General features: G+C 55.3%; 2 protein-coding genes across 2 annotated transcripts; both read left to right on the top strand.

Annotated features, from left to right (window-relative positions):
* The first annotated feature begins 950 nt into the window (after positions 1-950).
* DPH2 (diphthamide biosynthesis 2) lies at positions 951-4205 on the top strand. The gene is made up of 6 exons (XM_061186679.1): positions 951-1300; positions 1475-1587; positions 1848-2071; positions 2270-2953; positions 3046-3222; positions 3304-4205. The coding sequence occupies exons 1-6, from the start codon at positions 1154-1156 to the stop codon at positions 3426-3428; spliced, it is 1470 nt and encodes a 489-aa protein (XP_061042662.1). The 5' UTR covers positions 951-1153; the 3' UTR covers positions 3429-4205.
* Positions 4206-5819: 1614 nt separating this feature from the next.
* Positions 5820-9155, top strand: ATP6V0B (ATPase H+ transporting V0 subunit b). The gene is made up of 8 exons (XM_061186678.1): positions 5820-6006; positions 6755-6803; positions 7024-7107; positions 7235-7312; positions 7525-7594; positions 7715-7766; positions 7987-8177; positions 8850-9155. Exons 1-8 carry the CDS (start codon positions 5940-5942, stop codon positions 8874-8876), a joined length of 618 nt encoding a protein of 205 aa, XP_061042661.1. The 5' UTR covers positions 5820-5939; the 3' UTR covers positions 8877-9155.
* Positions 9156-9931: the final 776 nt, after the last annotated feature.

The following is a 9931-nucleotide window of genomic DNA, read 5'->3' as shown; positions in this document are numbered from 1 at the left end:
ATCCCATTCTCACCTTACTCTTGATTTTTCACTTCTGGGGTATGTGGAGATGTTTCACATACTTTTTGTCCTTTTCTCCTACGACATAGCACCCAGGTGTCTTCCTCCCCGCTGCCATGATCGAATGTAGCATATATAGCCCGGGAGAATGAGGGGTCTAAAGAACAGCTTCTGAAATCAGACCTGGGTTTGATACTGATGGTGCCACGGATTTGCTGTATCTTATTAGACAGGCAGTTAGCCTCTTTGAGCCTCCGTTTCCTCATCTGCAAAATGCGACAGCTATTACTCCAAAGACTAAACTCTGTAGTACCTGGTGAACAATAAGTGCTCAGTGTTTGCTTGATTGAGACTGCTGTGAGGATAGTAGTGGATTCTTCCAGTACATGTGCTATGCAAAGGACTACTTTATGAAGTTTTATATCTAAATTAATTTGCCCGAGCAATCCTATTAGAAGTACTATTGTTACAAGCCCCATTCTGCAGATGAGGAAACAGCCATAAAGACGTTGAGTAACTAAGAGCCTCAGTAATTAGTAAGGGGCAGAGCGCAATATTGAAACCCAGGCAGTTTGGTACCTAATTTAAAAATTATGCAATGCCTAATTCTCTATCACCTCCCAGCTGACAGAGTGCAGGGGAAGTGCTTAACAGTGTAGGCGGATAGGAACTGCTCAAACTGGAGTAGTTATTTTCAGGGAGTCGGTGTCTCTGACGGCGCTTGGCGGGTGAACCGGAAGACCAGCGCCCGGAGAGGCAGGCCAGGAGAACTACAACACCCACAAGGCTTCGCGCCTTCCTCTGAGGCACTTCCGATTGGCTTCGGGCTGGGAGGCCGACTATTGGTTCTCTGTGGGCGGCTTGGCGAGGACTGGAGGGCGAGAGCCGTGCTGATTTTTAGATGGGTAAAGTTGCCATCAGCCCCGCCTCAAACACCCGGAAGTAATCTCCCTGGGCGGCCCACGTGTAGCGGAGAAACGGGGGTTTGGATGGGTCGGGGCCTGGCCCAACGGCTGCGGGCTGACTGACTCCCCCCCTCACCCCCCCCCCCCACCAAGCGACTCCGACACTTTGAGGGCCGTTTTTGAGAACGCGGGGCCTGAAGCTGATTGAGGGAGGTCCCCGCTGCCTCCCGCTACCCAAACTGTGCCTCATGGAGTCTACATTCAGCAGCCCCGCGGAGGCGGCGCTGCAGCGAGAGGCGGGCGCTGGCGGGCTGCGCACTCCTCTTGGGGACCTGGACCGAGTGTATGAGCTGGAGCGAGTCGTTGGATTTGTCCGCGACCTGGGGTGTCAACGGGTGAGGAGCGGATGGGTCGCCCTGAGGATCGGGATCTTGGGTGATTTTGTGAGGATGGGAATGAGGGGAGATGCTTCTCTGGGAGGAGGGGCTTTGAAGGTTAGGTAGGGACTCCCGGGAAGGTTTCCCTTGAAGAGGAGAGGCTGTTCCTGACTCCATGGTTTATGCTTACAGGTGGCCTTGCAGTTCCCTGATCAGCTATTGGGAGATGCTGGGGCCGTGGCTGCACGACTGGAGGAGGCCACAGGGTCGAAGGTGTTCATTCTGGGAGACACAGCCTATGGCAGGTCTGAACTGGAGCTTGACGATAGAGGGTGGGGTAGGTCTAGGGATCCAGGGCTCATGGCATTTCCCTTCTATGACAATGTCTGACCCCGATGGTTGTGTTTCTCCCTGATGGTGACGATTCCTCTCCTGATACTAGCTCTTCTCAGTGACGGTGTCTTCTTTTCATAACGTCATATTCTTCATTGACCACATTTTCCATTGATGACGGCAACGCTTTTGTCGATGAGAACCCCTCTCACTAATGGTATCTCCTCTGCAGCTGCTGTGTGGATGTACTGGGTGCTGAGCAAGCTGGAGCTCAGGCCCTTGTACATTTTGGCCCTGCCTGCTTAAGCCCTCCTGCCCGCCCACTGCCCATTGCCTTCGTCCTTGGTCAGCGATCTGTGGCCTTGGAGCTCTGCGCTAAGGCCTTCGAGGCCCAGAACCCAGACCCCACAGCGCCTGTGGTGCTGCTGAGTGAGCCAGCCTGTGCCCACGCCCTGGGTGAGGGTTTTGCCTGTGCATGCAGGAAGGGTGGGCTGACCAGTTTGTGCCTTAATTTCCCCATGTCAGTACACTCCCATGGAGTTCTCAATGTGGGCTTGACCCCAGCCTCTGCTTTTGGGTCCCATTCAGTCTCCTGGGGATGAGGGGGATCCTGCTTTACCAGACCCCAACCCCGACACCACCTCCTTCTTCCAGAGGCCTTGGCCACCCTTCTGCGCCCACGGTACCTGGACCTGCTTGTCTCCAGCCCAGCTCTTCCCCTGCCAGTGGGCTCCCTCAATCCAGATCCTGAGCCCCTGGAGCGTTTTGGGCGCTGCTTCCCCCTGGCTCCAGGGAGGTGTTTGGAAGAGTATGGTGCCTTCTATGTGGGGGGCTCTGAGGCCATCTCTGACCCTGACCTTGACCCAGACCTGAGCCGGCTGCTCTTGGGCTGGGCACCAGGGCGGCCCTTCTCCTCCTGCTGCCCAGACACAGGGCGGACTCGGGATGAAGGTGCCCGGGCTTGGCGGCTAAGAGCACGTAGACATTATCTGGTAGAGAGGGCCAGAGATGCCCGTGTGGTGGGGCTGCTGGCGGGCACGTTGGGTGTGGCCCGACACCGTGAGGCACTGGCACACTTGCGGAACCTAACACAGGCTGCTGGCAAGCGTAGCTATGTGTTGGCCCTGGGGCGACCCACACCTGCCAAGCTTGCCAACTTCCCTGAGGTGGATGTCTTTGTGCTGTTGGCCTGTCCTCTGGGTGCCCTAGCCACCCAGCCTTCTGGCAGCTTCTTCCGGCCTGTTTTGGCACCGTGTGAGCTGGAGGCTGCCTGCAACCCTGCATGGCCACCTCCAGGCCTGGCTCCCCACCTCACACATTACGCGGACTTACTGCCTGGTGAGTGGTGGGGGCACTGCCTAGGCTAAAAATGCTTGGGGCATGGAGTTGGGGGCCAGTATGGATCCGCTTTCTCCCTCCCTCCCTTCCAGGCTCTCCCTTCCACGTGCCCCTCCCTCCACCTGACTCGGAGCTGTGGGACACCCCAGATGTGTCACTTATTACTGGGGACCTCCGACCCCCACCTGCCTGGAAGCAATCAACTGATCCTGGATGCTCAGCCCTAACCCCGAGGCCCCAGCTGGAGCTGGCTGAAAGCAGCCCTGCAGGTGAGTGTGGCAAATCTCCACTCCCATCTGAATTCTTCCCCCATGTTCAGGCCACTCAGCCTCAACCCCCTCCCTCTGCAGCCTCATTCCTTAGTTCCCGGAGCTGGCAGGGACTGCAACCCTGCCTGGGTCAGACGCCGGTGACGGCAGCTGTGAGTGGAAGACGAGGGATTGCCATCGCCTACGAGGATGAGGGAAGCAGCTGATACCATGTGGGGCCAGAGCCACAGGTGGACTTAAGACCTTTAGTGCTCCCTGCACCAATCCCACTCTTCTGCCAGGATCCTTGAAGGAGCCTCTCACTGAGGCAGCCCCTCACTGGGGATAGGATTCAGCTCTTCCTGTCCTGTCCTGGCGCTGGCAGAAGGCTTAGCACGTATTGGCTTAGTAAATATCTGTTGTTTGACTGATGGGGAAACAGCTTTGGGTCTTCCCCGAAGCCTTCTGGGCCATCTGTTCTCCTGGGAATAGCACAAGACAGTTGAGGGTCTGCCTTTGTCAAAGGCAGGTGCTAAATGGTTTAGACCACGGTTTCTCAATCTTGGCACTATTGACACTTTGGGCCAGATAATTATTTGTTGTGAGGGGCTGTCCTGGGCATTGTAGGATGTTTAGCATCATCTCTGGTTTCTGCCCAGTAGGTTCCGGTAGCATGCCCCTCCCCAACTGTGATGACCAGAAATGTCTCCAGATGTTGGCAAATGTCCCCTATGGGGGCAAAAGCGTCCCCAGTTGAGAACCACTGGTCTGCACCTATGCTGTCCAATACAGTAGCCACATGTGGCTGTTCAAACATAAATTTGAATTAAGATTAAAAATTCAGTTTCTCAATCACACTAATCACATTTCAGTGCTCAGATAGCCACATGAGAGGACAGTGCAGCTGTGAGACATTTCCATCATTGCAAAAAGTTCTGTCGGGCAGTGCTGGTCTACACTGACTCCAATTTGTTTCTCAGGGAGATCACAGAAATGTGAATAAACCAGATAATTTTTCTCCTTGTTTCTTTTTATTCATCAAATACCGCAGGTCCTGCACAGGTCCTGTGGGTTGAGATCTGAATTGTATTTGACTGGATTCCTGTCCTCACAGTGTGGGTGGGAAGAGAGGCAGTTAAACAGGCAATTGCCACATGGTGAAGCAATATTCTTTATGAGTAGGGAAGCCCCCAGGGGCAGCTGGAGCCCAAAAGAGGCTTCTCAGCGGGGGTGTTACCTAAGCTGGATCGCTTGGAGGGGAAAAAAAAAATAATCAGAAGTGAGGTGAAAAAGACATTTGGGCAAAGGGTACACCATGCTAAAACAGGCATAAACCAGCATTGTGGGTGCTTCAAGCAAAGTGGAGTTGCTGGACCTTAAAGGTTCAGAGGGGTGAAATGAAATGACTCACCTCTTAATTCCCCACATTTGCTGAGAATCTCGGCGTATTGGCATTGTCCAGCGTGTTGAAGAAGCAGGTGAACAGGGAGATGTGATTTCTGCCTTCAGGGATTGCCCAGTCTGCTAGTAGAGGCAGTTCTGTAAACCGACTGTGGTAACTGGGACAAGGTGGGCACCAATCATGTATTCTACAGATATGTATTGAGCACCCACTGTGTGCCAGGCACTGGAAATCCAGCAGTGAGCTCAGGACTTCTTTCATGGTGCTTACATTCTCGTGGTGGGGGAGATAGACACAGAACACTTAGTATGCAGAATGGTGATAAGGCCTATGGTAAAGCTGGGAAGGAGTGCAAGAGAAGGGGCTGCAATATTAAACAGGATGGTCAGAGAAGGCCTTTTGAAGGTGAGCAAAGACTGAAAGAAGTTAGGAATGAACCATGTGGATAATTTGGAGAAGCAGAGGGAACAAGTGCAAGTGCAACGTGTTGAGGGTGTGACTGGTGTGTTCAAGGAACAGCCAGGAGGCCAGTGCAGTCAGAGGAGGGAGTTAGTGGGGAAGTATTAGGAGATGAAGTCGGGTAAGAGGCATGGGGAGCCGCAACAGTAGAGGCCTAGTAGGCCATTTTAAGGACTATGGCTTTTATTCCGAGGGAAATGGGGGCTTCCGAGGTATTTCAAAGAGAGTGACATGATCTTGCTGAAGTTTCATAAGGATCGCCAGGGCGGCGGGGGAGCCCAGAGCGGGCACACTCCCCTGCCTCTGGTTAGGGAAGCCTTCCTGGGGGAATGGTATCCCAAGACCAGTAGGTGTTGGCTGGGCCATGGGGTGAGCACGAAGAAGCGTGCTTCAGGCAGAGGAAACAGGATGAGCTCAGTTAGGGACGGAGCGGATACCCTCGCGGAACTGTGTGGGACGGTCGTGGGGAGGCCTGCGAGATCAGCACTGGCTTGGAGACTAAGCTAGGGCGGCGGCGAGCAGGAAAGCAGGGCTGGTGGGCCGCAGCAGGGCGGAGTGTCGGGGCGCAGAAGGAGCGAGCTTGGACGGACGCGAGACCGGCCAGGCAAGGGGTCGAAGTACTCAGTAAGAAGGGCATCCGAGGCCCTTAGGGGCGCGAGACTACAACCACCACAATCCTCTGCGTCCACACTTCCGGCATCACCAAGTTCTAGACCGGCGGCGCCGAGGCGCCAGGCCCGGCGTGTGGTCACGTGGCGCCGGCGCGTCACGTGGGCGAGTCAGGTGACACTGCGGGGCGGACGGCGGACGCAGGGACTAGGTTTGAGCTCCGGCCCCCCGCGCCGCCCCCGACCCGAGCCCCGCCGTCGTTGCCGCCATGACTGGGCTAGTGCTGCTCTACTCCGGGGTCTTCGTGGCCTTCTGGGCCTGCATGCTCGTCGTGGGTGAGGCCGGGCCCTGGCGGGCGGGGCCGGTATCGGGCCGAGCTAGCCCGGCTGGAGCCCAGCGGGGAAGCGGAGTCTTGGGAATACTGGGCCCCGGCGCGGGCTTTGCACCCCGGGCTCCTGGACTTGCCTCGCGTCTGTCCGGGCCTCTGACCTCGACAGCGGAGACCCGTATCTCCAGCTGCTTGGGGAGGGGCGCGGGCGGGGCTCGGTGGGGACCGCGAGCGCAGGCCTTGTCCGTTTCTGACACTGCCGCCCCCTTCCCCGGCTCCCTGCTTTCGTCCCTCTCTTGCTCTTGACCGGCCTGCTTGGGTCACGAGCCGGCTGCTCCAGTTCCTCTTTTCCCGGTAGTCTTGCTCTCCCCCCACACCCACAGCGTGTTGGGTAAACAGCGGCTCGGACTGGGCTGGCTGCATCTGGTGGGGCCTGGCCAGAGCTCTTGCTCCCTCCCCTTCTCCAGGGTATTCAGGCCTGCCGGTGGCTCCCCTTGACGGGTCTGGGTCTGGGAGGTGGTGTCACAGAGGAGATATGTTCCTGAGGGAGTGGCAGAAAATGGAGGTCTGAGTAGAGGAATTTGTATAGGCAGCTGTGCTTTTATGTGGGGCCAGCCAGAGGACTCTCCCTTGACTTAGGTGTAGGCAGACCTTTTGGGAAGGTGGCCCATCAGCTGGGCAGTAACTTCTTGCCTAAGTTGTGGCGCTTCTCTCTAGAGAGCAGTCCCTAACCCCCGTTTTTCTCACTGCTGCAGGAATCTGCTACACCATTTTTGACTTGGGCTTCCGCTTTGATGTGGCATGGTAAGGGAGAGGTTTCCCCTAGGAGCTTCTTTGCAGCCTGCCCTCTCTGATCTGATCCCTACCCCACCCCACCCCCCAGCTGTCTGGGATGGGGACCTTTGGGAAACATGAAGTGTTTTGTCTCAGCATCGAGGACTGGGGTGTTGGAGGGGGGGTGGGGGTGGATTTTGTGCCCACTTCTCCACCAGGGCTGAATTGTCTTCCCCTGTCTGCACACCAGGTTCCTGACGGAGACTTCCCCCTTCATGTGGTCAAACCTGGGCATTGGCCTAGCTATCTCTCTGTCTGTGGTTGGGGCAGCATGGTAAGTGTTGGGGTCATGGGTCAGGGGAGGGGCTGAATCATAGCAAGTGGTGTCACTGGGTTCTTAGTCATCTTGGGGGCAATGACAGGATTGGGCTTTGCTCATTGGTTTCTTGTCCGTCCACCAGGGGCATCTATATCACTGGCTCTTCTATCATTGGGGGAGGGGTGAAGGCCCCCAGGATTAAGACGAAGAACCTGGTCAGGTAAGTGTAGGACCCTTGTAAGGTTGTCAGAACCAGCTGCATTGGTAGCTGCCTGAGCGTTTGACCTGCCTGACGTGCTGCTCCTGACCAGCCTCCTGTTGGGGTCAATGTCAGTGGGGGAGAGGTGGCTGGAGACTCTTCAGGGAGGAAGGTTGGTTTCTTTCTCAACTCTTTCTCCTCTCCACCCCCTAATCCCCCGCTACCACTACCAGCATCATCTTCTGTGAGGCTGTGGCCATCTATGGCATCATCATGGCGATTGTCATTAGCAACATGGCTGAGGTATGGAGGATTAGGTGGGGTGGGCATCTATTTCAGTGTGTTCTATATATTGCTTAGCGATGGTGGAGGAGGGGGAGTGGAGTAGGGGGTGACTTCTGATTATTTCTCTGCTTCCCTCAGCCTTTCAGTGCTACTGACCCTAAGGCCATTGGCCATCGAAACTACCATGCAGGTAGGTGGGTGTGTGAAGGCAAAAAGTTGGGGCTTCACAGCTGCTTCCCCCTCCAGTGCGCGCCCCAGCTTAGATTCTTCATTTTGATATTCTCTCACCTACTTTGGCCTGCTTTGTAGAGTTGGGGTGGTGGCTGGCCCCACTAGTCCATGTTGAATCCCTTGCCCTCATCTCTCCTTGTGTCTGGCTTAGCCTCGGTGCTCCCCTTCCATCCCTCCAGGTTACTCCATGTTTGGGGCTGGCCTCACAGTGGGCCTGTCTAACCTCTTCTGTGGAGTGTGCGTGGGCATCGTGGGCAGTGGTGCCGCCTTGGCTGATGCACAGAACCCCAGTCTCTTTGTAAAGATTCTCATTGTGGAGATCTTCGGCAGCGCCATCGGCCTCTTTGGGGTCATCGTTGCGATCCTTCAGGTGCTGAATCCTCCTGGGGAGCCTCTCTCCTTGTCCCCACCCCAGCCTCACCCTTCTTCTGGAGGAGCCACAGTGCTCCCGTCTACACCTGTAACCATAAGAACCTCTTAAACAGTTTCCACCACCTAGTTCCCATCTTTTGGTTTTCCCCTTTTGAAGTTTTCCATTTATTTCTGTCTTCAATGTGGTATCACTGACAACTGTCTTTTTTTGTCTGTTGTGTCTATATACAAAAGGTTTAGCTTCTCTTTCCTGTTCTGTTATTTTGTCTGTTCCTCTGTGTCTTTATAGTCTAGACCAGGTTGGGATGCGTCTGTCTCAGTCCGTCTTGGTGTGTTTGACTGTGCTGTCAGTAGGACAGCACATCTGAGGTGTGTGTGATTAAGGATCAGCCTGAGTGTCTGAATGTGACTGTGGGCGCCTGACTGGGTTGACTCTTGGTGACTGGCACTGTCCATATGCCACTTCTCTCTGTCTTGTCTGTCCCACAGTTGAACTCTGTAGTTGTCTCTGTGTCCCTGTTCGCTGTGTTTGTCACAGCATGTCCATCCTGGTCCAGTCATCCATCTGTTGTGGTCTGTCCTTCCTGCCATGGGTCTGATCATCTGTCATTTGTCATTGTCTAATCTATTTCTCTGTCCCTGACTGATTTCTCCTGTTCTTCTTTTGCAGACCTCCAGAGTGAAGATGGGTGATTAGATGATGTGTGTGGGCGGGGCCGTGCCCCACTCTTATTTATTTGTGGTTTTCCCGGGACAGCTGGAGCTGTGCCCCTTAGGCTTTCAGGGGGCTTGGTGTTCAGGGCCCTCCCTGCACTCACTTCTGCTGCCTGTCGACTTGGAGGCACTGCCTGGCTGGATCCGCAGTGTGGGGAGTGGGCTGCTGTTGACGGTGTGCAGCTTCGCACCCGTGTCCCACCTCCACCTCCAACCCATCTTCCCAGTGTTTGTGAAATAAACATGGTATTTGTCTGGGTCAGTGCTGCTTCTCTTGCTTTTCTTCGCCACCTCCTTTCACAGAGGAAGGGTAAACAGGCCTGTAGGTCTCAACTTCATGCCAGCTTCTTGCCAACTTTCCGACTCATATACACTGTCTCTGCTGTGGACAACGCTGGCTGCTGGGTTGGAAGGAAAGTGTGCTGGGCTGAGGACTCTGTAGTTCTGAACATCTTTATTGAAGGGAAGGGGGGAGTCTAGGTATGTGGGCCCATGTGTTTGTGTGGGGAAGGGAGGTATCCTAGTCCCATGCCCTCAGGGCTCTGGTCAGCCCAGCCCTAGTTAGCCACATCTGCTTACCTGGCTCTACCCTCAGGCATCCATCATCTCTACCCCTGGGCCTTGGAACCCATTCATTTGCCTCTGCCTCTGTCCCCGCACCATACCCTGCCAGTAACTAGTTTGATCCCTTGGGGCCATGTCCAGAGCTCCTCCCACTCCTGTCCAACCTCCTGTTCCCTAGAAGACCCTGCCACACACTTCTGTCTACGCCTTTCAGTGTCCTGCCCAGTTTTAACTAGCAGCCCCCTCTGGCGGACCCTTAGTCATGCTCCCATCGATGAGCTGACAAATCCCTGACCTCCCTGCACGAGTTGGCCTAACTTCCAGGTGCCCTTCTTTGGCTGAGTTCGCGCTCCAACCCAGACCAGACCCCATTCCTCCGTAATGGGTTTTACCCATCCACACCCTCTCCGGTTCGGACCTCGAATCCAACCCCTTGGATGAGTCTGATTAATTTCTCCCGCCTCTCCCTGGTCC

The sequence above is a fragment of the Eubalaena glacialis genome, chromosome 3 (assembly GCF_028564815.1).
Source record: "Eubalaena glacialis isolate mEubGla1 chromosome 3, mEubGla1.1.hap2.+ XY, whole genome shotgun sequence".
Lineage (NCBI taxonomy): Eukaryota > Metazoa > Chordata > Mammalia > Artiodactyla > Balaenidae > Eubalaena > Eubalaena glacialis.
This window is presented reverse-complemented; position numbering and strand designations above follow the sequence as displayed.

Coding starts and splice junctions, on each gene's coding strand:
- ATP6V0B (XM_061186678.1), top strand. CDS start 5,940: ATGACTGGGCTAGTGCTGCTCTACTCCGGGGTCTTCGTGGCCTTCTGG. Junction 6,007..6,754: donor GGCCTGCATGCTCGTCGTGG/GTGAGGCCGGGC, acceptor TCACTGCTGCAG/GAATCTGCTACACCATTTTT. Junction 6,804..7,023: donor TTCCGCTTTGATGTGGCATG/GTAAGGGAGAGG, acceptor TCTGCACACCAG/GTTCCTGACGGAGACTTCCC.
- DPH2 (XM_061186679.1), top strand. CDS start 1,154: ATGGAGTCTACATTCAGCAGCCCCGCGGAGGCGGCGCTGCAGCGAGAG. Junction 1,588..1,847: donor GGAGACACAGCCTATGGCAG/GTCTGAACTGGA, acceptor TCTCCTCTGCAG/CTGCTGTGTGGATGTACTGG. Junction 2,954..3,045: donor TTACGCGGACTTACTGCCTG/GTGAGTGGTGGG, acceptor CCTCCCTTCCAG/GCTCTCCCTTCCACGTGCCC.